This window comes from Ursus americanus, chromosome 7, assembly GCF_024610735.1.
Source record: "Ursus americanus isolate L20-20 chromosome 7, mUrsAme1.1.p, whole genome shotgun sequence".
Lineage (NCBI taxonomy): Eukaryota > Metazoa > Chordata > Mammalia > Carnivora > Ursidae > Ursus > Ursus americanus.
The window spans coordinates 67,008,887-67,035,530 of NC_142133.1; the positions used below are offsets into that span (position 1 = coordinate 67,008,887).

The window sequence follows — 26,644 nt, forward strand, 5'->3', positions numbered from 1 at the left end:
AGGCATTTGATTCTTTTTTTTTTTTTTTAAGGACATTTGAACTATGGGGGATAAGAAGCCTTCCAATAAATAAGTCCTGCCCTCAAAAAGCTTACAGAGCAGTCAGTAGACTCTATCACATGAAAACAGTAGAGTGTTAGAAATTTCACTGGCAATTTGTTTTAAGTTTGGAGCTAAGAACTAGAAACCAGGACTTAGGATTTACAACACATGTATGCCTTCCCCATTCCCATAATATGTCCAGCTTCCTACTGTGGCCACCAGGCAGCCTATAAAAAGCAGGGTTACTCACCTCCAGCTTTCCAAATGAACACACGGTATCAAATATAGAAACCAGAGGAAGCTTCATTGTTACGGAGCCAAACTGATTGAGAGCAAGCGTGAGTGCTCCAAATACATAGAGGAACTAGCAGATTTAAGATGCAGACTCTTACGGGCTATGAATCCAAGATCAATCACTTAAGAGTCCAAATATATAATCAGAGAGTCTGTCACAGCACGAGCTGTTGGTGCCAGAACCCAAAATCGGCACCATGCCCAGAGCTGCTAAAAAATAAAGCCAGGACCAGGGTGGTCGCGGTGCCAGAGGGAAATTTCAGAAGCAACACTTTTGAAATGCAAAACAGAATCAGGAGCAAGTACCAGAATTCTGCAAAAATGCAAAACAAGTACTAGGTTGAGTCATACTAAAAATGCCAAGTAAGCAGCAGGCCAAGCACAGCCAAGACCCATTTTTAATGAAGCAGCTCTACCGCGCATGGGTGTTCCGGACGTACCAGCGCGAGGAAGCAAGTCCCTCCAGCAGGTTCTGGCCTCTGCAAGAAGCAAAAGGCAGGTGGACTGAGAAGGCAGCTCAGCCGAGTGCGTGCGTCTCTGAAAGCAGAAACCCAGCTGGAAAGGAAAAGCTCCTTCGAAAGCTCTCAATGAGGAGTGAGGAATGCCTCCCTGGAACAATATCCTCGGGGCCCCGTTACTGCTATGTTTTCATTAAAAAGGATGTTGGTAGTAAAATATCCATTATGACCTCACCTGTTAATCAGCTGACATTCAGCTCTCGTTATGTGTCAGGAACTGTAAAGAGGTTTGAACGCATTACTTGATGTAATCTTCCCAACAATATTCGGGGGGGGGTCTACTGTCCGCATCTTACAGATGAGGAAAACTGAGGCTTAGAGCAGTTAAGCAACTATCCAAAGTCACACAACTGTTAGGTGAGGTAGCTGGAACTCAAACCCAGGCTGCTCACACTTGACCCTGGCCTGCCAAGGGGACACTGAGATTCATTCCTTTCCATGTGTCATTAGAAAAAAAAAAATTAGCCAGGAAGTTATAGGTCTTTGTAGAGAGATGTCACAAGCCAGCACATTACTGAGAATTCTTAAGAACAGGTGAATAATAAGGCCATTCAAGGCTCACAAGTCTTCGGCAAAAGACAGGACTGTGGGCTGTGAGGTCACAGCAGCCCCACGGAGGAAATGGAAAAATCAATTCTGTACACACGCCCGGCCCCGCTCAGCCGTCAGCCAGGCCTATGTTGGTGCTGAGACGGTACTGTAGACCTGGTCAAGCCAGGCTTTATTTTGTCACTCAAAGTCCCAGAGAATGCCAATAGCAGTGCTCAGAAGGCCTTACACCAGATGGCCCTGCTCTGTGGGCCCTCTGCCCACCGCCCTGCCGGCACCATCAGCTCCCCAGCTGCCAGCGACGAGCTGGACTTCCCGGGGCGGCTTCCTCCACTCTCCGCTCAGCACGGAAGCTGTCTAGCAGCATAACCCCCCTGACCAGCAGCTCTCAATGGCTGCTTTTCCTGGGGTGCTGGGGACCATCTGGGGCTGTGGCTAAGATCCCTGGTGCCGGCTGGCACAGGTCCTTGGCTGTCTCCCGGCACGCCGACTTGCCAGCGATGCAACACAGACCCGCTATTGTTTGCGTGCGTGTTTTCTTCTCCCGGGTTTCCTATGGTCTTGTTGCAATATAATTAACACGCAGTAGACGCTCAAATCTTAAGAGCTCACTGCCTTGAGTTTTGACAACTGTTGATACACTCGTGTCACCACCACTCGAACCAAAGATAAAACATTTCAGAACCCTCTAAAGAGTCCCCCTTTCTAGTCAAGCCCCTCACCCCACCACTGATTTCTAATTTCTCTCAACATAGATTTGTTTTTGCATGCATTCTTGCATAATTGTTTCTACAACATAATTAGAAGATTCTAGATAACTCTCCACAGGCTTCTGACAATGAAAAATACTTTTAATTCTATTTACGTTCTGCCATTATGAAACACATGCTCACTACACAAAATGTGAAAAATACAAACTATTTTTTAAAGAAAATTCAAAAATCATCCATGAGCCTATCACACAGAAATAACCACAGTTCGTATTCCAGCGGATTTCTTTCAAGGCTAGTACACACGCATTGATTACAGGCTGGCTCCCTCGTGGAGCATGAGCTTTTTTGTAAATAAATCAGGCTTGTTGCTCACCTCAGAGCGGGCCGTTTAGAGCTGCCTGTGTGAGAGGCGGCTTGATCAAAAATTCAACCTGCAATTTAGGGCGCCAGCCCCTCCAGCTCAGTGGGGGCCACCGTCTGAATTCACTGTGTATTTTCTTCTGCGGAATATGTCTTGCACGCCTTTCCCCTGGACCTCTCGCGGCGCTTCACAAGGACCGTGGCTAGCTCCTTGGGATACACCCCCCACCAAGGTGAATACGCATTTGCCAGCCACGCAGGCCACCCCTGATGCACCCTCCAAATCTCGTCATCATTCCGGCCACGTCCACCACGGCCGGGCAGTAACAGACACGCCCTCAATTTTATTTATATAAATCTTCCTTCTTAAAAAAAAAGGTACTTTTATGATATTCTTCATGCAAGTTGGAGGAGTTTTTCAGAGATCCAAAGAACGTGATGACATCATAATTTCTGGTCTCCTTTTCTATACACCCCTGAGCAATCAGGTGACTAATGCTAGGTCATCAACCATGTCTGAGGCTGAATAACATCCCGTTGTATGTATAGATCACATTTTGCTTATCCATTTATCTGTGGCTAAGCACTTGGGTTGCTCCCACTTTGGGCTATTTTGAATAATGCTGCTATGACCGTGGGTGTACAAATACCTTTTTGAGGCCGTGTTTTCACTTCTTTTGGTATATATCCAGAAGTGGAATTACTGGATCATATGGTAATTCTATTTTTAGTTTTTTGTGGAACCGCCTTACTGTTTTCCATAAGGGTTGCGCCATTTTGCATTCCCACCAGCAGTGCACAGGGGTTCCAATTTCTCCACATCCTCGCCAACACGTATTTTCTGGTTTTTTGGTAATAGTGTCCTCGTGACTCTGAGATGATACATTATTGTGGTTTTGATTTGCATTTCTCTAATAATTAGTGACACTGAGCATCTTTTCATGGGCTTGTTGCCATTTATATATCTTTGAAGAAATATCTACTCAGTCCTTTGCCCATTTTTTAACAAGATTGTTGTTGTTGAATTGTAGGCACTCTTTTTTTTTTTTTTTTTTGAGAGAGAGAGTGCGTGTGGTGGGTGGGAAGGAAGGAGCAGAGGGGGAGGGAAAGAGAGAATCTTAAGCCGGTTCCACACCCAGTGTGGAGCCAGATGGGAGGCTCGATTTCATGACCCTGAGATCATGACCTGAGCCAAAAGCAAGAGTTGGACGTTTAACCGACTGAGCCACCCGGGTGTTCTGGTGCTCTGGATAGTAATCTCTTATCCAATGTCTGATTTGCCTATACTTTCTCCCATTCCATGGGCTGCCTTTATACTCTGTTGATAGGGCCCTTTGGTGCACAGTTTTTAATTTTGATGTAGACCAATTAATGAGGGTGTTTTCAATAAGAATCCAGGCATAATAGAAGAAAATAACATTGGAATGAAACAGACCTGGCTCTTTTCTTGGCCATGCCACTTAATGAGCAGGTTGACCTCCAACGAGTCATTTAACTTTCCTGAACTTTTTTTTTTAAGATGGTATTTTTAAGTAATCTCCACACCCCAACATGGGACCCGAATTTAAAACCCTGAGATCAAGAGTTACGTGCTCCACTCACTGAGCCAGCCCGATACCGCCTTTTCTGAATGTTCTTATTATCTGAAAATGGGTCAGGGGAAAGGAATCCCACCCAGGATTTTTGTGAAATTTGAATATACATAAAGCAAGAACCGTAGCGCCCAGAACGTGGGAAGTACATAGCTCCTATCCACGCTTACCCCGACTTACTCGTCAGCTTGCCTCACCCCATTCAACAGGACCCCAGGACAGATACTGTTTGCATTAACATCTGATCAATGAGGAAATGGATGCATAGCCAGGTTACATAAAGGACCCGAGATCACAGTGTCTACGTTGCCATCTGGATCTTTTGAAAACTCCTATTGTGGGTATACCCTCAGCCCCTGCTTCCTCGCCCACGGGACGGACAGCTGCTCCAAACCATTAGCAGACCCAAGGACCAGGGAACCCTTCAAGACCATCCAGTCCAGCTCTCCCAATTTGCAGAAGGTAAAGCCAAATCTGAAAGAGGTTGGGCATTTTGCTCAAATTTACAGAGCCAGAGTCAGCCCTGATGGCCAACTCTCCCTCCCAGCACAGAAATGAATGTCCTTGATCAAGCAGAAGGAAAGCCTTGTACGACGTCCAGCACCGCCCACTCCTCAGAACACTCAGCCTTGTTCTCTGATAGTATTGTCTGGGGAGAAGAGGACATTCCTAGCAGTGCTATGGAATAGCTTTGGGGCAAAACTTCTCAAGACAGATGTGTGTACTGTATTTACTGGCTGCTGGCCCAGGCAGCTTGTAGGACCAGGCACTTTCAGGAGTTTGATGGGAACAGTATGGGAAGACCCTGGTGTGTGTTCCCTCTTCTGTTCTGTCTGACCCTCAGCCCAGATTCTCATACCTGCTCTTCCACTCAGTGTCTCCAGCTCTAAGACGGAGGATGCACAAGGCTGTGTAGTGCTTTATATGGGAACATTCTGGTCAGGTGCTTCCAAGCAATGAGAAAACAGACATTTCATTGCCTTTGCCTCAAAGGGCCTTTTTATCTTTCTTGTTTTACACAAGAATAATGCACAAAAGATATGAATGGAAATCAAAATAAAGATTTCCCCATAATTATACTACTAAGTGACCTTCCTTTTTGAAGAAAAAGATTGTGACATTTATTCTGAGCTCCACAAACCAAGGAGGAAATGTGTGAGACTGTCTCTTTAACTGCCCTTCGCCATTTCTGCGGGCAAGCCAAATGGCTGTTTCTCGTGACGAACACCGTCAAAGTCTAGAGGAAAAGTCAAATGGTTATACTCTGGCATATTCTTTACTCCATACAGCATTATGACCAATGGGGGAAGACAAAGTAAAATGGTGAAATATTGTTGCTATCACTACAGGATCTTTCTGAGAGACACCCCCCCACACACAAACACACACACCCCGCCCACTATCATTCGTGCCCTGGCTGCTAGGTTTGTATGTATGGATGGATGGATAAATGACACATATAATTATTTTATAGTTCAATGCAAACATCTGAGCTCTTACTACATACCAAAGATTTCTGCTGGATGCTAGGAAAAATAAAGATAATTTTTTTTTAAAGATTTTATTTATTTATTTGACAGAGAGAGAGAGACAGCCAGCGAGAGAGGGAACACAAGCAGGGGGAGTGGGAGAAGAAGAAGCAGGCTCCCAGCGGAGGAGCCTGATGTGGGGCTCGATCCCAGGGATCCAGGATCACGCCCTGAGCCGAAGGCAGATGCTTAACAACTGCGCCACCCAGGCGCCCCCCAAAAATAAAGATAATTAAGATACAGGCTGTGTCTTCACGGGTGTCACAGATCTAGTTCAGAAAGAAAGAAATGACATTCGGTGTGACAAATAAATGACAAAAATAACAGCAGAGCATAAGATACAGTGGGGACACAAAGAAGACGTGGCAGGGGACTGCAGGGCTCTTGATTTTTTCAGCATTATTTTGGATGCTTCTGCTCTAGAAGGATCCCTCCTGTACAAGTAGTGAGAAGACATAATAGTATAGGTATTCCTTTCTAAGGGCTCTCTGCCAAGGTCTTTATTAATGTTCTTGTAATTTGGGGATTCTTCTTCATACAATTTATAAATGTTATTTAAAGTATTATCCACTTAAAGAGAAAGTTGGGACACAGAATGAAGTCTTTCTCAATAAGCAAGAGATGAAGCGTGGAGCTCTGCCAAGCTAAGAATCTAAGACTCTTGCTTCCCAGGTGCTTGAATTTATCCGGGTCCTTCTGTAGGTTGACGACAAAGTCAGTATTTGAACCCAGAATCCCTAATTCTCAGATTTGTAGTCAGACCACAGGACGTGCATTAGGGCACTGAGCTTAAAAGTCCTAGATGTAGGGGTGCCTGGGTGCCCGACTTAACAGTCGTTAAGCGTCTGCCTTCGGCTCAGGGCGTGATCCTGGATCCCTGGGATCGAGCCCCACATCACGCTCCTCCGCTATGAGCCTCCTTCTTCCTCTCCCACTCCCCCTGCTTGTGTTCCCTCTCTCGCTGGCTGTCTCTCTCTCTGTCAAATAAATAAAATAAAATCTTTAAAAAAAAAAAAAAGTCCTAGAAGTAAAGCTACAATGAAACCATGCCAAATCTACCCAAATATTCAGCTTGGAATTCTTCCCTTACAGTGAAATTTGCTGTTTGGTCTAAGGCACACTAATTGCCACCAGGTACAAAGTCAGTGTTTGATCTCACACGAAGCTCTGTGAGCACCTGCTTAGGAGACAGTGAAGAAAAATGACTTCAACCACCTGCATGACCTTGAGCAAATTGTTGGACTTCCAGATCTCTGTGCCCTCAGCTCAACCACAGGAAGAATGGCATCCACCACCCAAGAACTGCTCTGAGTTGAGATAATGAGTAGAATGACATGGAATAAACATTGCTAAATGTCAGTAATGCACAAGAACTTAGCATAGTATAAGACTTGACTAAAGGGGCCACATCTGTCCTCTTTGTGGTCTCTGAGATTTTCTTGTCTTTCTGGTGCAGGTGGTCACGGACCGCCAATCCATGGCTGGTCCTCTAGGAGACCAGAAAGCGCTCAACGTCATCACTGTCCCATCTCAGGGGCCCAGTCTGCCACAGATTTCACAGAGGCAGGTGTCTAGCTCACAACATGGAAGCAGCTCTATGGTTTTACATTGCTTTTACCAGACCCTTCCATCTAAGGCATCTAACAAGTACAGTCTAAACTTAACATTTCCATCCTTGTACACAGGGACTGTCAGTGTTTCTGGAGAGGTTGTGGGCATGCCCCAGAAGCATCCACTAGAATTGCTTGGATGGGGATAATACCACTTTTGATAGGCACAGTGTTCTCTAATGGAAACACATGCACCTAGACGTTATTTTGTTTGACCCCCTCAGTATACCCTCACTACATCAGGCAGACTGATTATCCCTATTTTACAGGGGAGGAAATGGGCTCAGAGGGAGGGGAACTACCTGTCCAGGGTCCTATGGCTAGGAAGTGGCCATCTGGGACTGGGGCCACCGTCCCTCTCTCCCACACAGCGCTCAGTCCTGAACCAACCTCCAGAGGCAGGGATCGCCGCATCCAGACTGGCTGGACTTGAAGGCACAGGGAAGGAGTTTTAATTCACAGGCAAACTGTCAAGAAGCAGAAGGTCCTCCTGCTAAAGAATGTCCCCAGAGTCTGTTCTCCTCCAGGCCAAGCACTGATAGTGGGGCATGTCTTTAAGAACACTGCCATCTAGGCATGCGTGCGACTCAGTGGTGGTCGTGACAGCCCCCCTCTGCCCCCCTACCTGTCCCTGTCTCTGAGATGCACGCCCGTGCCTCCTTGGTTCTCATTGCCATCACGGGCTCCTGTATCCTATCTTCAGACCTTACCAGCCTGCTCTCCTGGCTCCTCTCCTACTTACTTATCTACACCTAGGGCTTTCACGGGGCCCTTTGTCTCCCACAAAGTGAAACAATGATAAAGGAGGAAAGAAGGGTGCCCAGAGGCAGAGGATCCCACCAGAAGTGAGGGCTCCCAGCTTCTGCGCTGACTGGCTTGGGCCAAAGAGAAGGCACGTCCCCCGCAGGTGTTCATCTTTCCATCCCTGTCTTCTGCACTCCCCTGCATGGCCCAAAGTAACACACATGAGTCTGGGAGGTACAGTAAGCTCTACAAAGGAAAGGCCTGGATTCTCTGAAACATTCAGAATATTATAGGGCCAGTGCTGTGGCAGGGAGGGGGAGTCCACACTCCACCAAGGTTGAAATCCCAGTCCTATCACATAACTGTGTGGCCGGGGGCAGGTTCATAAACCTCTCAATACCTCCATGTTTTCATTTCTAAAATGAAAATAATAATCCCTAACATAGTTTGGGGAAGATTAAGTCAGTTAATACATAAAAGTGCTTAGACTACTGCTTGGCACACGGTAGTGCCCAGTGAATGGAATCTAAAGTAATAGTAATTGTATTGCTATTCAAAACACATTTAAGGCTGAAATACATAGAGGGTCGGAAGTTACAAAAGTAAATAAAAAAGATGACACCTAACTTAGGATTCACTCATTTAATAAAATTTTCCAGGGCCTTACTCTGTATCAGGCAGTGTCCTATGCCCTAAAGAGGCAGCAGGGAGAGAAAGAAATGAGTTCCCTGTTTCCATGGAGCTGACAGTCTCGTGGAGAACAGACAAGGGAAATACAGGAGGTGATGAACAGCTGTGCGGGGAGGTAAACTAAGGCACACGAATGGGAGCGAGCAGACAGCCTCCCTAACTGTAAAGGCAGGAATGACTTCTCCAGGGAGCAACCTCTCCGAGGGCTCACATCCATCCCTGGAAGGAGAAATCACATCCGTGAAGTGGGACAAGAGCCTCAGTGAGTCTTGGCTTATGGCAAACCAGGAAGGAAGCCGAGAACAGAGCCAGGGGCAATTTCAAGGTGAGGAATCAGAACCCACAACTTGCATTTGGACAGGTCTCAGTACTCTCCAAACTGGCATAGGGCAGATTAAGCGAACTACATTTGCAAAAGGAAAATCTAATTTAAACCAATATTTATGAAATAGCTCCTCTTTTTGGAGGAACTCAGGGAGGATTTTCTCTCAGCTCTCAGCATCTTGAAAAGCTGCTTTGGACCTAGGCAAGTGAATAATAATAATAAAAAAAAAAATCTACAGATGCTAATAGTCTTGCAAATGACTTTTCCCCTCTTTTGTGGCCTGCAGGAAGCTCAAAACTGAATTTCCTGTAGAAAACTCAACACTGAATTCACAACAGGGTCTGCTGGTATGCACTTTTTTTTCCCTGAAATAACTTCATTCTCGGCTTTATTTTTCTCTGTATAATTCTTAGATTTTCCTTGTTTTGACCTCTTTCTTTACTGTAGTGCAGGCATGTGTGTATGTGTACATGTGTGTGTATAAAGGATAGGCTCCAAATCATTTCTAGAACAAGTTAGATTATAATAACTTTACAGCCCTAAGTAATTTAGCACCTATTTCAATATAAACTATTCTCTTTTCTTTTAAAATAATTCTTTGGGGCACCTGGGTGGCTCAGTTGTTAAACGTCTGCCTTCGGCTACGTCATGCTCCCAGCTTTCTGGGATCCAGCGGCTTCGTCCGACTCCCTGCTCAGCGGGAAGCCTGCTTCTCCCTCTCCCACTCCCCCTGCTTGTGTTCCCTCTCTCGCTGCCTCTCTCTCTGTCAAATAAATAAATAAATAAAATCTTTGTTTTTATTTTTTTTATTATCGTTATCTCATAATGGTCATTAGCCTTCTTTTTTTAATAATTTTTTTATTATATTATGTTAGTCACCATACAGTACATCCTTAGTTATAAAATCTTTTTAAAAAATTACTTTTAAATTTTTTTTTGAGAGAGAGAGAGAAATAAACTATTCTCTATGTGTGCTTATATAACCCACATTCATGTAGCACGGGAATTTTTTTAAGTTTCAATTCCCTCCCTCCCACCCCCATCCCCAGTCCTACCCCTTTTTTTTTTTTGAAGGGGCAAACATTTCCCACTGAAAATGCACAATTATAAGTGGTCCAAAGCTTTCTCACTCCTTCGGCTACTACCGGTGGCTGCAACAACTGTCTCTGCTTTTCTTCATTTTCACTTCATCCCCCTCCCATCCCATTCTGCACAGTGCCCCCAGCTTCATTTCCCTAAAAGATCAATTGTGCAAATCAGCCTTCTGGCAGTTTAAAATCTTCAATTGTTCCTAAGACTCACAGAGATAAGTGAACAGCCCTTATCTTGACAAAATCTGCATCAAGTCATTCCCCACCTAACCTCTGCCCAAACCCAGGTAGCCCCTCCCACCCCTAATTCTCTCTGGGCAGGTCTCCTCTTTCCTTACCTCCGTGCACGTTCTCACCCTGGTGCCTCCAGCTGGCACACCCTTACCACCTCTCCATCCAGCCTTCAGACCCCCTCTAAAGTCCTCCAAAAGCCTCCACCTCCAGGGGTCTCCTCTACCTCGAGATACTGCTGGCTGAATGTCTAATGAGTAACTCCGGGATCCCACAACTGCTGTGCAACTTGACCGAACCTAGCTTTGTAACATTTTCAGCCTTGCATGTTTTGCAGCCTGGTTACGGACTCAAACTGTAATCTTGATGGAGAGGGCTTCTCTATATTTTTGTATCCCCCTCGATGCCCTATGGAATATCATATGTAGCTGACACTCCAGAAATACTTGACAGTGTGTATCTATTTCCCTTCAAAATACAAAGCATAAGGCAAATGACAGGCAAGTAGTTAATATCCTCAGTAAATAAAGCACTCACTTGTATGAAAATTCACTAAAATGCAAATGGTTAAAAAACATACGAAGTGTTTGACCACTAGAAATAATGCACGTTAAAATGATACAACTTTTCTATCAAATTAGCACAGGTTGGGGGGAAATCTCAATATTTAATGCTTTTGAGAGTACAGGGGGTTAGGTACTCTCACAACTGCTAGTGGGATTATAATTGATTCAAACTGAAAATAATTTGACAATATGTAACAGATATTTCAAATGTTCATATACCTTGATCAACCCATTTGGAGAGCTGCTAGGGAAATATTCTAAAATTCAGAGAAAGCTTTGGTATCTTTTCCAGGGTTATAATACTGTATATGCAACCTAATTGTGCAAGAAGGAAATTATACTTTCACTCAGTGGACTGTTACATAGCCAGTAAAAATGGCAGCCATTAACTTGGGGGGTGGGCAGGAATGCTTATATTTCAATGTTAAAGTAGAAAAAAATACAATATAAAATCATGTAAAATGAATAATTCCAACCACATAAACAAATGCATGAAGAAAAGATATCCAAACAGCAAAAGCAGTTATACTTGTTTATAGTTTACTATGTTTCCAGATTTTCTAGAAGGATTGGATGACTACCAGGAAAAAAAAGATGCTTTTCAAATTAGATTTTCCTTTTTTTTTTTTTTTTTTTTTTTTTTGGTTTGATATAAGGAACAGTCTCACAAGCACTGATATTAAGCTTATGGGACATATATTTTTTTTTCCCTCTGGCTTTTTTATTAAGAAACAGGGAGGAGAGAGTTGAAGAAAGGGAAGGAGAAAGTGGGGGCAGCTCTCTTATCCTGATTAATCTCTGCGGTGAGGTGGGCGGGCGTTGTCATCTTTGTAGATCCAGGAAACAGGTTCAGAGAGACTCAGGTCCAAGGTTACCTGAAGGGCAGAGTCAGGGTTGAGACCCAGGCTATGGGGCCCTTGGTGCTCCCTCACCCTCACACCCAGGGTAACCCAGGCAGGATGGGGGCAAGAAATCGAAAGGAAAGGGCAAAAGGTGAGTACAAAATCCGAGTGGTCATTTATATAATAATATTTTTTAAAACATCGGTTTTAGTGTGTAGGATTGTGGACAGTCTTTTCCCTCCTCTTTTTTCTAGACTTGCTATAAGGTAATGCAACTGTCTACTTTCATACATGTGCAAAAAGAAAACTGCATTTGGATTCACTGAACTGTGAGCCCAAGGAGATCCTGCCCGGCTCTTGAGAGGACTAAAGGAGCTGGGGGGACGGGGGGAGGCAGGGCACACAGCTCCTGTCCCAAGCCAAACACCACACCATAGGGCTGCAGGAGCCTCAAGAATTAGGGAAGGAGGTTGCAGCCTGTGTGTGTGTGTGTGTGTGTGTGTGTGTGTGTGTGTGTGTGTGTGTTGTGGGAGTTGCCTGTGAGGAGGAGCTGCAGGAGCTCGGAGTTCTATGCAACAGTGAGCCCTGCACCTCAGAGGGAGTCAGCTCCACCCTGTGGCTTTTCCACACCATCCACACGGGTTGCACAAGTGCGTGCTCTGTAAGGCATCTTTACAGAAAGCTGTCCACCGTGGCTCAGTTCCCTACAGTCAGTATTCTCAATCACAAAGGCAAAAGTTGAGGATGAGGCAGGACCTAGAGGTGAGCAGCTTTTGTTCTAGTGGGATCGGGCTCTGTGGACTGTATGTGGTTCTGGGGAAATCCTGTCCCATTGCTCTCCATGGCCCACTGCCCTCCTCCTGGAGGGTAGCATTTCTCAGAGCTCTGTCTCACCTCAGTGGGTAAGTGGGACACTCCTAGGCAGGACCGCTCTGGCTCCACCCCAGAAGAGAGGAATAGGGAAACTTAGTTATACAATTCTAACACAAAGAAACAGTAAGGGGAACGTTTTTCTTTCCAGAAAATTTGCTATGATCTTTCTACCCCAGTACCAAGTGCTTTCGTTTTTCCAGCTCCTTTATCAACCTGTGTTCCCAGGTATAAACAAGACTGTGGGAAGTCACCAGCATCCCTTATGGAGAGCCATTTCCAGAAAGTGACTGGGGTTTAGGAATGAGTGCGTGGTAAGGAGGCAGCGGGGGTAAGTTTAGCTAAGGCAAAGCAGGAGTTCAGGGGCTTGAGGGGCTAGTGAAGGAAGATGATTTGTGTGGTTAAGCTGGGTGGGCGGTGATGCAAACACCCATCTCAGAAACTGGCAGAGAAGAAGAGAGAAGGGTAGAGGCCCAAGAGGATCTGAAGGGGCCAGGCTCTTGAGCAACCTGTCTTGTGAGTGCAGAAGCTCTTGGTGCACTGTCACACCCACTGCCCAGCTTTGAGACTCACCACAGGCTCGGGAGGTGTAAATGGTGTAATGAGATGTAATTCCGAGAGATGACCCCACTTGTCTGTGGTCACATAGCCATGAGCTGGCTCTTAGATTGAGATGGGCTGACTCCAGTTCTAAGATTCTTTCTGTCCCAAATAGCACTGTGTCCTTTAGCCAAGACAAGGGGCCCTTATTCTCCCACAGACAGAAGGAAGGGGAGGGAGGAGACTGAGGAACACAGAAAGACTGAGTTGTCAGGGGCTGAGGTAAGGTGAGGAGGAGAGAAGAGGGGAGCTGAGGAAGATCTGTCCCGGATCTCCAAGCAGCTGAGAGGTGGGAACAGGAGTCAGGTTTTACAAATTCAGAGTGGGATCAAGTCACCAAGGTGGGTGGTCAAGGGACACCTTTACCTAAAGCTTAGGTGACTTTGGCTATACATGGGGGCCTCACTGCCCATCAGCCAATAAAATCCCTAGTGGCATTTTCCTAGTGAGCATTTACCCAAGGCATTGAGAGCGGAGGGGCACTGAGCTAGGAAGCCTGTTTTCATTTTCCCCTGTTCCACCTAACTGTGTCACCTTGGGCAAATCATTTGGAAAATATGGGAAAACAAGAACCAAATATAAGAAGTCTGGCTCTGTGCCTTCCCAACCTCTCTATCCACTTCTTTTTTTCATCACTCTCTTGACTGCTGGAGAGAGAATGATTATAGGTATCACATGGACCCTTTCGTGTCATAAAATTCAAGAAAATACTGAAATCCAGGCCACTGAGCCCTCCCCTTAGAGAGCGGGCTCCCTTTTACACCTCCTAAAACAAGGCTTTTTACTAAGTAAGACTCAGTAATCATCTCCCAACCAGCATTGGCGTGACTTTCCTTTGCTGCAGGCAACTGCCCAGAGGATTCCTTCTTTATAATCTTTCTATGAATGATTTAGGAGTAAGTACCTTCTCTGTTTGCATCTGGAGGAATAAGAACATAACAGAGAAATGAAAAAGCTGTGGTGTATCCAAAAATAACACCCAGATATGTTGGCTTCCCAGTTCACCTTTCTATACCAACCAACTCTTTCTTGATCTGCTTCACACACAGAGGCAGACAGGGATCCCCAATGTCCCAATATCAGGGATCAGTTACCAAACTGTGTCAGACTCACTGCAATGAGGTGGCCCCGCAGAACTAGGGTTCCTAATTCTTCCCCATTCTGATGGGCCTGGTCCTAACTCCTTGCCCACTGCAGGTGCCCTGCAGTCACATGCTCTTGTCAAGTGATCTGCAGCTCCAGGCTGCACACTCTGCAGAAGAGAACAGGGGGGAAACAGAAAGAAAGAAAATACGGCTTTCTCCTGGGAGCCTCACAACCTCCCAGCTTACCAAGCAACCACCGTGTTACCTGCCTGCAGAGCACTGGCCCACAGAACACGCTCTCAGGTCAACCTCCCCTCCCTTTGGTGCATCGAAGAGAAATCATACTTGCTGAGGGGATCTGCTCATGTCTCCCCCTGGTTCAGAAGTGCAGATGTGTGACCACAGGACAGGAAAGGACACTGATGAAAAGGCTGAATGTCTCTCTCTCTCTCTCTAAATAGTGAGGCCCACGGACTGCAGAGCCTTTGTACCAGGCTCAGCTTCCTCTGCCTCCAAACTTTGTGACTCACAGTCTGTGTGCAGAGTGAGGCAGCTGAGCAGGCCTCAGGTTAAATCCGGAACTTGCTCTTCTCCCAACACTCACCAGTCAGGTGCCACCTGAGCCCCTACCTGGCTGTGGGGATGGGAGGTGAACACAGCTCCAGTGTTTTGGCTGGTCCTACGTAGCTGCCAGAACCCAGGACCTGGGTCCTGATGGACTTATGTCCATCGGAATCACATTTCTCTCTCTCTCACTCATACACACGCACACACACACACACACACACACACACAACTAGCTCAGAACATCTGGATTCTCTGTAAGGCAGTTGATTTCTAGACTGGTCTGGGTCTCCAGTGCTCCATTCATTAAAGATGCAGTGTGAGACCCAAAGTGCTCTCTTTTCTTTAACCACTCTGCCTCCAAACCAGAGAAATGCCTGGAAAATTTTTAAAGCAGAACTGTGCATCAGGAGGGTCTGGCTAACTGTTGCACATCAGTAGAGGGGATGGCTGGGGAAGGGAAGAAGAGAGGTTGCGGGGGGGGGGGGGGGAGCAGCCAGGAGGTGGCCGACTCCCCACAGCTGCGCTCTACGCTCAGCAGCGTCTCCTCCCTTCATCACTGCGGAGGGCAAATCTGGAAGTTCGGGAACCTGGGACCCGCGGGCGGCAGGGGCGGACAGAGGCCACGTACATCCAGGGGCGGCGACAAGAGGCTCCCAGGACTGGCTCTCGCCCCAGCCCTCTGCACCGGCGCCGCCCCCCTCATCCTCCCGGCCTGGCGTAAGGCAGACAGCGAGCTCTCCCCGCAATCCCAGACCGGCTTCCCGCATAAAACTCCCTGGCGCAACCCGCTTTTGTTAATTCTGCAAATGCTGTCACACGACCACCTCCACCAACGCTCCCCGCCTGCTCGGCTCCAAGGGAGACCCGCTCTCCCCACAACACAGCCGCTCGGGATCACCCCAGCCCCCCGCCCCCCGACGGACCACCGCCCACCCGCCCCACGCCCGCAAACGACCGGCCCGAAGGACTTCCGAGGACCCCAGGGTCCCCCGCCTTAAGCATCTTTGTCCTCTCAGCGCAGCAGCGCGCGCACAGAACGACAGAAAGAACCCAGCCGGGCACCGAGTCCGCGCCCCCTGGCCTCGCCGGGCCCCGCAGGGGGACAATGGTGCGCCCCCCGCAAGTTTGCGAGCCCGGAGGCAGAGCCCTCCTTACCGTACATCTCCGCGGGGCGAGCGCCTCCTGGGAGGCCGCGTCGCCGTGTCGCCTGCAGCCAGCCCCGGCGGCGCCTGCCTTTCATTCACAGCCTGGGAGGCGGATGGCGGCGGCCGGCGGAGGCCGGGGCGGGGCGGGAGCGCGAGCGAGGGCGGGACGCGGAAGGGCCGGAGCCGGGAGCCGCGCGCCCATTCAGCCGCCCAGGCTGAGCGCGGCGGGCCTCCGCTCCGGTTGCTGGGCAGGGCCGCGCCGGGAGGGGAGGAGGCTATGCTAATGAGACGTCCCTCCCCCTGGCGCGGCCACTGCCAGGACGCCCCGACCCCCGGCCCCGCCCCGCCCCAGGCAAATTCCCGCCCTCCGCCTGCTGCGGCCCCGGCAGCCTCCCCAGCGAACCCCAAGATGCGCCTTTCCCAGCCTGTCGCTCCCAGGTCCTGGGCGGTGCGTTTTTCAGCTGCAGCGTTCTTCGGGGGAGTCGCCCACCCAAATTCCCTGCTCCTGTCGGAATGCGCAGGCCGACAGCTAACATCGCCCCTAACCCGTGGGTCCCCAGTGTCAGCAGGGGCTCCCGAAGCTGCAGGTGTACCCCCCACCCCCCATTTGTCCAGGTTGCGTAGGCTGAGCCAGGGGACTCAAGGAAGAGGGACTGTGGAATAACTCTCTTCCCTTCCTTGGCTCCCTTAGCGAAGCCCCATTCCCTAATCAAGAACTCTGCTGTGGCCCTCCCAGCCAGTCCTCAGCCGGGTGCTTGCTACCAATGAGCGTCCTTCCTGGGCCAAGTACGCGGGGAAACGCACCCCACACCATTCCCTAAGTGCTGCAGGAAGCCCGCTTGCTTTCCCTCTCCCAGATTATACGTGTAATTCACACTTTTTGCGCCCAGGATCCTCTCTACTTGTGCCACAGGCCAACTTCACCCTCTATGACCACGTGAGAAACAGACCCAAGGCAAAAGGCTCACGCCCCACACCCTGATGACATCTTCTGGCCTAGCCCAGGGCTTCCCTAAGGCTTCTCCATCCAGCCTCCTCTGCATCTCACACATTCACCTGGCCTTCCTTTCAGCACCTATTCCTTAGTTTCTCCTCTTGCCCCATGGTTGAGGTTTTTGTCCCCTAAAGCAGGAATAAAGGAGGTAACAAGCTTAAAGGTGGTGCGATGTCTCCCATTTTACAGAAGAGGAAACTGAGGCGGTTAATTTGTGTTCTTCTTCCTAGATCCTGAGCTGTGTGTCTGCAGGCCAGTCATCCACCCTCTCTGAAACCTCAGCTTCCTGCAGGACTATTGGGAAGTTTATATAAAACCTACATGAAAGTACACAGTGGGAAATCACACAGTTATTTTCTTTCTTTCCTTCCTCACCCAAGGCAGCAGAACTGGAGGGAGTTGCTGGACTCTTGGGACAGTGCTCTCCCTATTGTACCCCAAACTCAAGTTTCCTATTTCTCTCTGGCCTCAGCATCTCCTCCTACTCCCTTGCTGTTTTCAGGTTTTGTTCCTGTTCCTTTACCTGTCTTAGCAGCACATGTGAGTGCTGGAACCCTTCCCCCCCCCCCAAAACCCTGGGAGGGTTCCCGGATCTCACATTTAGTCTAGACCCTCAGATGACTTACAAAGAAGCCCAGTCTCTATTCTCCAGTTTTAGGAGCTCAGGTGGCTCTGAGATCTGCTGAGAGTCACACCTGAACCAGGGCAGAAAGGAAAATGTGGAATCAAGCTTGGTCTGGACACCTGGAATACTCCCAGCCCACAGTTCCATTCAGCACAAAATATACTCATTATGCCTGCAGCACAGTGGCAAATGCGTTGTCTTCATGGAGTGAAATGTCTGGCAGGTGTCATTTCCATATGAGGAAAGTGGGTGGGGGCACAATCTTCTGGCTCACAGTTTTGTTTTTTCTTTTTTAAGATTTTATTTATTTATTTATTTATTTATTTGAGAGAAAAAGACAGAGACAGAGAGAGAATGGCAGAGCACAGGTGCATGAGCAGGGGTAGGGGGAGAGAAAAGGGAAGGGAGAGGGACAAGGAGACTCCCCGCTGAGCACAGAGCCCTGATGCGGGCTCCATCTCATGACCCTGAGATCATGACCTGAGCTGAAATCAAGAGTCAGATGCTTAACCAACTGAGCCACCTAGGCTCACAGTTTAAATATAAGGGCAGAAACCAAGAGTCCCAATATCCAGAATAATGTGCCCATGAAAAAACATAGAGCAGCTATCAGCTATTTAGGTGAACTGTGGTAAGGAGGAAAAGTCAGAATTGGGATTTCTATCTAACTAGGTTCTTTCTGTATCTGCAGAAACCCCGAACATGGTGATGAGTGTGGCAGGAAGAAAGTGGAGAAGAAATAACATTTGCTGTGTGCGCATTATGCGTTGGGTTCTGGGTCAGACGCTTTACACAGTTTATCTCAGACAACACTCTCAGCAACCTTGCAAGGTCAATAGTGTGATTCCCATTTTGCACCTGGGAAACTGAGAGGTGAGATGACTTTAGTAAATATCAAGCAGGGATTCAAGCCCAGGACACTCTGCCCAGGACCCATTTTCTTCCCACCACACGGCGATGCCTTGCAGTCCACACTGATGTACATAGGACAACTGCATTTTAAATCAAGTAGTTCTTCACAGTCCAAAGGCCATGCCCCCTTCCTGCTCTTTTATCTGCTTTTTCTCCCCTTCTCATCTGTATTTCACCCCCTCCCCCCATTACTTGGGTTTGGAGGGTAGAGTGGAGAGAGTCTCAAGCTATCCAGACCAAAGCAGGTGCTGTAATTTTCACCCCTCCTAGGCCATCAGTGGTGGACCCCTGTGGCATTAGCTGTTCCAGAGCCCAGAGGCATCTTGGGACCCGGTCGGTCAGGCTGGAGGAACTAAGTCTGAGGAAAGATCATTCCTCTTTAGCCAGAGTGCAGCCCGGGTAACACAATCACTCTGAGCAATGTACTTAGCTGCAACAGCTCAATGAGCCCCTGTGCCATGGGCGAGCACCACAATTTCCAGAGTTTCCATATAGACCAAAGGCCAAATTTCCCCGCATTTCAGAGAAAGGAGGGCTTAGAAGTGGGAGGCAATCCACAACCATGGCATAAAAACCAGGACCTCGCTTGCATCCAGGGCCCTGGCATCACACCAGGCCTGTCCTTCTGCCCAGGAGCCTGGCTTGTGATGTTCTAGCCTCACACAGCCACCCCAGCTCCACTGTGTCTGCTCAGGAGCCTCTCATCGCTCCGTCAGCCGCACAAGCAGCCCGTGCTCTGGGCAGCAGCCTTGAGCAGCCTACAGCTTTAAAGAGCCTTCTGGAGGGAGGTGAAAGGGAAGAAGATGACAGGCCCAGGGGATACAGCTTCAAAGAAAAAAAAATGATGAGGCCTAGAGAAGGGTCCAGGGAGAACCAGGGGGAAGACTGTGCCCCTAAGATTGTCACGTAGCTGATTAGTTGTGAAGCCCGAAATAGAACTCAGGATTCCTGACTCTGGGCCTGGTGACTTGAACACCTGGCACTTCTCCCTTGAAGCAGCTACCTTGACCTACTTCTCAGAAGCCGCAGGGAAAGAACAGCCTATAAAAACAATACCCAAGTATGGGAGCAGGTGGGTATCCAAGGGCTGAAGAATGCATTTCCACAACACAGAAAACAGCCCACAAGCCGGGTCAGTAGGACGTGCTCTTGGCCAGGTTCCTGGAAGCTGCCTTGGGCTGCAGGAGGGACACAGGGGGACAGGGCTGCCTGCTGCTGTAAGATCAGGGCCTGAGTGTCTGGGGTACAGAAGGCTGTGGCAGACACATTTCCCCTCTAAACCAGATTTTGCCAGAGAGTGAGCGAAGTTTGAGGTATCGATTATTGACATGTCACGGTTTAAAAGCACTAAGCAAATTCTCCTGGTCACTGCCCTCTTCACTGTCTTTGGTTCACCCTGTGTTTACCTTCCAGAGAAGAGTCAGCTTCCCTTCATTAGCTGCAGCTGCTTGTGGTCCCTGGAGAAGAGGCTCCTTTCCCATGTGAAGTTCAAATCCATGTCCACTTGCTTCTAGTAAAAATCTCGGGGATTACCACGCCCTTTGCCCTGACTCTTCTGTCCTTTCACTCTGTCCTTGCTCCCGGCTGTCAGGAGCCACCTGTTCCCCACTCATCACCTCCCATCTCCAGCCTATGTGATGCTTGCTTCCACTGAAAGACTTGAAGGCCTATGGTGTCATTTTTGTCCATTGAAAGGCATGGCTTAGAAGAAAGAAGGACATGGGAAGCAAATGGCTGGTCAGACAGATGATCTCAGAAGGTCAGATCTGGCTTTCCAGACCTTGGCTAAGGAGACCTGCATGGCACCACAGCCAGAAGGAACAGGTTTGCCCAGAGCCTGACCAACCCGGTCAAAGCTTGGTTTAAGCAAACTTGGAGGAGGGAGAAAAACCTGATCACTAGGGAAGAATACAGAATGGACATGTGTGATGCTGAACTCTAAGACCGGAAAAGTGGCACCAGTGGGGGAAGAGCCCTGTGACTTCAGTGAGGCCAGATGCCAACTCTCCACAGAAGCTACCCTGGCCCGCCTGAGCCAAACCCAGGCTCCCCAGCCTTGTCTATTCACAGCCTCGCTGTGAATTTGGCTTTGGAGAGACCTCTCCTTTTCTCCCAAAAGATGTCCAGCCTCTGGCAACCCTGCAATTAGGAATCCCTGGCCATGCCCATTTCCCCCTCCCTGGACTCTGCTTGGCCACAGGACCCCTCTTTGATACTCAGCTCCATTCTCAGTTTTTAAATCTCTAACCCAGTTCTCACCTTTCTGGCTCAGGGATGACAGCTCAGTTCAGTCCCATGACAGGATGCTCAGCAATTCTCAGGTGAAAATAATGGAGAAGCTCACCCATCTATATACCAACATGCATATAACAGAGAAAGTCAATTAGATTTTGAACCCATCAGTATCTGATGCCTATTAGGTTAGGACTCAGTTGTGCTCTAATTTATGGGACATGCATTTATTGAGAGCATACTAGATGCAAGAGACTCTGTTAGAGAGCCTAAGAGAGAGAGAACTAAGAACACCCCTGCCTGCCATCCAGAAAATCCATGGTCTAGTAGAGAAGGTAAGTCAAGACAGAAAAATGACATATCAGAAGAGGGATCAAAATAGAGTGTGAGGACTCTGAAAACTGAAATGTTGCTTAAAGGAATTAAAGAAGACACAAATGAATGGAAAGGCATTGTATTCATGGACTAGGAAATTTAATATGAATGTTGAAATGCCCATAGTGTCGAAAACAATCTTTAGATTCAATGCAACCCCTATCAAAATTCCAACAACGTTTTTTTCGGAAATGGAAAAAAAATCCTAAAATTCATATGGAACCACAAAGACTGAATAGTCAAAGCAATCCTGAGGAAGCAGAATAAGTTGGAGGCATCACACTTCTTGGTTTCAAGCTATATTACAAAGCAATAGTAATCAAAACAGTATGGTACTGGCATAAAGATAGGCATATAAACCAATGGAATAAAATGGAGAGCCCAGAAATAAACCCTCACATCTACAGTCAGATGACTTTCAACTAGGGTGCCAAGACCATTCAAGGGGAAACGCCAGTCTCTTCAACAAATGGTCCTGGGAAAATTGGGTACCCACATGCAAATGAAAGAAGTTAGACACTTATTTTATACCAAACATGAAGATTGACTTTAAATGGATTAAAGACTTAAACACAGACCTGAAACTGTAACGCTCCCAGAAGAAAGCATACTTAAGGAGGTTTTGACATTGATCTTAGCAATAATTCTTTGGATATGATGCCAAAAGCATGAGTAACCAAAGCAAAAATAAACAAATGGGACTACATCAAACTAAAAAGCTTTCGTACAACAAAGGAAACAATGAAAAGACAGCCTATGAAATGGGATAAAATAATTACAAACCATGTTCCTGGGATTAATATCTGAAATACACAAGGAACTCATATGACTTAACATCAAAAGAAGAAGAACCTGATTTGAAAATGGGCAAGGGGTCTGAATAGGCATTTCTCCAAAGAAGACATGCAAATGCTCAACAGGTATATGAAAGGATGCTCGACATCACTAACCATCAGAGAAACACAAATCAAACCGCAATGAGATACACTTCACATCTGTTATCTAAAAGACAAGAGATAACAAGTGTTGGAGAGCGTGCAGAGAAAAGGGAACCCTCGTGCACTGTTGGTGGGAATGTAATTTGGTGTAGCAAATATGGACACAGCGTGGGGTTACCAAACAAATTAAAAATAGCACTACCATATAACTCAGCAATCCCACTTCTGGATATATATCCAAGAGAAATGAAATCAATATCTTTTTTTTTAAGATTTTATTTATTTATTTGACAGAAAGAGAGAGAGAGAGAGTGCAAGTAGGCACAGCAGTAGACTGAGGGAGAGGGAGAAGCAAGCTCCCCACTGAGCAGAGAGCCCCACATGGGGCTCAGTCCCAAGACCCTGCGGTCATGACCTGAGCCCAAGGCAGACACTGAAATCATGACCTTGAAGAGATGTCTGCACTCCCGTGCTCATTTTGCAGCATTATTCACAATAGCCAAGATATGGAAACAACCTAAGTATCAGCATATTGTTTGGTAGGAAGGATTACAGGTACTTCCACATGACCCTATTTACAAAATAGGCCTTATTCCACAGGTGAGGAACCCATTTCTGTGATTATGCCAATCTCTGAGAACGTCTAGTCTAATTCTGTACTCAAGAACTGAGGGAATAAGTATGGGGTGGGCTCAAGGGTTCTAGGGCCCACTGTGAAGTAGATGCTGGCCGCTTATGACCCGACCCCGTAGACCCGCACTCAGCCAGTAGGCAGTAGCAATATTAAGTGTTCTTAATATTAGTGTTATGTCAAAGTCATTGTCCAGTAACCCCTAAATGATCCTTTTTTTATGGCCACAATCCCCTCTGGGAAGGGCAGAAGAAATATAAACAGTCTGTACTTGTGGTGGTACTGCAGTGTTGTTCCTCAAAGGTACCTGGACTTCCCCTTTATTCACGGAGTCTTGGGTCTAGCCGTTTGTTGTGAGGCTGCCACTCTATTGTAAAGACTGGAGCCACACATTTTTTTCAGCAGACCAGGTGTTCAGTTTTCAAATTTTTGAATTATTTATATTAAAAAATTTAAATCAAATGGGATCCTAGTGACTGATCATTTATTTTAGTATAAAAAATCCTTGGGGCGCCTGGGTGGCTCAGTCGTTAAGCATCTGCCTTCGGCTCAGGGCGTGATCCCGGCGTTCTGGGATCGAGCCCCACAACAGGCTCCTCTGCTGGCAGCCTGCTTCTTCCTCTCCCACTCCCCCTGCTTGTGTTCCCTCTCTTGCTGGCTGTCTCTATCTCTGTCAAATAAATAAATAAAATCTTTAAAAAAAAAAATCCTTGAAGGCTGAAGCTTCTGATTATCATACCGGCCTTGCTGCCCACAATGCAAATCATGTCCCTGTACCACTAACAATTAAGTGTCATCATTTGGCCTTTGCCGAGCCAGGATCTGTCCACGGTAATTGAAATAAAGGAACGGGGGTGTGTGGGGGGGTCCACTTCAGCTGTGGCATAACACAGCCATTCTTGGCCTACTTAGTATAGCCACTAAAGCGATCTCAAAGACCACCTTTATGAGTATTTTCTGGGCCACCTTGGGGACGTAGAAAGAGGAGATGAAAAATGCCTTCTGATATTTCTACCTGTCGGTGTCTTTGAAGTTCTTCTTCCCACCATTACACTGCACTGTATCTCAGCTTCACTTAGCATTGTTCTCTATTGTGACTAGGTTTTAGGCAGCCCACCAAGAAAATACAGAGAAACACTTCCAACTACTCAAATTAGTATGTTAAATTCAAATTTCTAGAAAATACATCCATGTCTATAAATTCAGCCTGAATCTAAAATGTTGGTGTTCTTCCTTAGAAAAAAAAAAATCTATTCCCATGTGTGATTCCCCCCATATTCATATAAATTAAAACACAACAAAAGTTGATGTGTATCTGTGTGTGTGCGCGTGCGTGTGTGTGTGTGTGTGTGTGTGTGTGCCTGTGACTTGCCCACAGTGAGTGCTGTTCATTAACTCCTAGGTTGTACTTCATAATTGGCCCCCCTGGGCATGCTGGTACCTCATTCCAGTTACATGTTTGGAGATAATGAGGAGTGAAGGCTGTAGAGTAGGGGAGGATAATTGGCTTTTCTTTGCAAGGTAACTCCCTTAGATGCAACTCCATGTAAAACAATAATAGCCTCATTAGACATAGGAGCAGATCCTGTTTGGACTGGTGGAGGCTCAGTGAGGTTTAGGAGAACAGGGTTTCCCGAGTTCTTCAGATTTTTGCATCTATTCCCATTCTAGTGCTTGGGGTACGCCACTTTCCTCATCAATGCCCTAACTTTGACATATGAGACCTAGTGAGGCTGTGAATTCAGCTGACTTTGTAATTTGGTAACTCCTGGAGTTTAGCTTTGAGTTATCTCTGTCCTGTGGCTGTAAGAAATGAGTTTCTTTTTCATGCAGTCTTAGAAAATTTGTATTAAAATCGGAGAATTTGAGGACTTCAGCTTGTGACTTATTTTCTTTTCGGCAAATTCGAAGCAACAGAAGAAGCTACACCATTCTGTAGTCCTTTAATTCCTTTTGACATTCTTCTGGCTCGGCGGGAGCAAATAATTGGTTCTAATGAACAGTGATCAGAGGCATTATCTACCTTTTAATTTTTTCCAACCATTGTATGGCATGTATACTAATGAGATTTACTGCTCTTGGTCTGAAGTAACTAGGTAGCCGATTCTGTCTTCTACCCGTTTCCCCAAGGTTCTGTTGCTGGCAACCATCTCCCAGCGCCAGTTTCTCTGTACTAGTCAAGGTTCTTGGTCCACATAACATAAACCAACTCTGGGTAGCTGAAACAGAAAAAAAATTCATTAGAATAGCAGAGAGTCAATAGGAAGCCCAAGATCAAAACCCAGCCAAGAACCAAGAGATTGGTTATCCAAATACCATCAAAATCATGCCACGAAAATAAGGCCACCATCCCTGACACCACCACCACTGGCTACTTGCTGCTGCCACTTTCAGTGTCTCTGACAAAGGATGCCCTTCCTTTGCATCTATTCTTTCAGATCCACTACTGCGGTAACAAAGAACTCCCATCTTCTGTATCTTCACAATATTCAAAATTCTGTATAGTAGCATCTGTTTCACTAATTGTAGACCAGGCGCTAATACCTTTGGTGGAGAACCAGGAGAGCTGTTCCCCTTGGTTTCCATAGTGGAAGGTGGAGCCTTGTCTCCTACATATGTCGGATTTCCTCACATGAGAAGAGAGTTTGGATGCTAGGTGGTCCCATTCCGCTCCCCCCAGAAAAAGTCTGCTATGGTCTTTAAACTGAAAAGATTTAGAACAAACAGCAAAAAGACTATTAAAGCCTAAGGTACAGGTGAAAGTAATTTATTAGAATTAATTATTTTAACAAAAACCCCCATGTCTAGATAAATTTCTAAGAAATATAAAACAAAAGTCTTGGAAAAAGGATTGCAAAATAACTAGCAATAAACCTTAAAAATGCATGAGAAACTAGAAAGGAATTGAAATTGAGTTGACCTTGTATGAAGGAAAATTGTGGGTTCTGCTAATTACCAGCTTCGTGTTGAATGCCAACAATTAGTAGAATCACTTGGTTAAACAGGGTTGCTTGTTGTGAATACTTAGAAAATGATTAAGTGAACACTTGGAGCCAGGATGAATTTATTAAGCACCAGCCATAGTAACCATCATTATTTCCTTTTGAATCAATCAATCCATTAATCCATTAATTAATTTGTTTTTGACCATCAGTAGACAAAATGAAAATGTTATAAGTACTGTGTCTTTAAAAAGTTAAAAATACCATTATTTACTTTTACTATAAAAAGAAACCATGGTAATTATGGAAAAGTAGATAGAATTTTCTAGTGAAATGAACTCCAACTATTGTCCGTGCTTTCTCCCCACTAAAATTACATTAAAGGAATAAGAAAGATAAGAATCCACAAGGAAAAGGAGACAAGGAGAAGAGATAATAGGACTGTAGAGGACAATGCATTTTTGGAAGATGGAAATAAGTGGATGCATGGAACTGACTTGGCAGAACAAAGAGAGTGGAAAGCAAGTGTCTACAAAGGAGATGCCAATGAAAGCAAGGCAATGTGGACAGCAGAACTCCAGGAATTCTCAGGAATCACAGGCACTAAGAGCCTGATGTAAGGAGTGAAGCTGAAAACAGGAGAATTGGATACGGCTCTTGTCCATTTACATTTCTGATCATATTTTAGTGGGTTGCTTTTAAATATGAACTGAAAGCCAAAGATAATCAGATCCTTAAGAAAAGCATCTAACATGAGAGATAGAGAACAAAACACAAAACAGTGAAAAGGATTTGCAGGAAATAGAGACAAGGCAGGTAGTAGAAGAAAGCTTTACACTTAACATCACCAGAGAGGGAAGAGAAGATATTGTATCAGTGAAAAATGACTTTTATTTTACACTGCATTTGTAGAGCCTCACCCGTTTATTGTACAGGGCAAGAAGTAGCCAAGTGGATAGACCTCCCATTCACACGGGCACTCTGGATTTTTTGTTTGTTTTATATATTGGAATTTTTAAAAATGGTTTAACA

General features: G+C 46.5%; 1 protein-coding gene across 3 annotated transcripts in view; it reads right to left on the reverse strand.

The window, feature by feature from the left end:
- The window catches only part of EFR3B (EFR3 homolog B), an 87,417-nt gene extending 71,276 nt beyond the window's left edge, over positions 1–16,141 (reverse strand). For 2 of the 3 annotated variants that reach the window (XM_045809289.2, XM_045809288.2), the window contains exon 1: positions 15,974–16,141. In XM_045809289.2, the coding sequence (XP_045665245.1) occupies positions 15,974–16,058 (85 nt within the window). In that variant the 5' untranslated portion in view covers positions 16,059–16,141. The remainder of the gene's footprint in view (positions 1–15,973) is intronic. The other variant, XM_045809287.2, reaches the window with a different exon arrangement.
- Between the last annotated feature and the right edge of the window lie 10,503 nt (positions 16,142–26,644).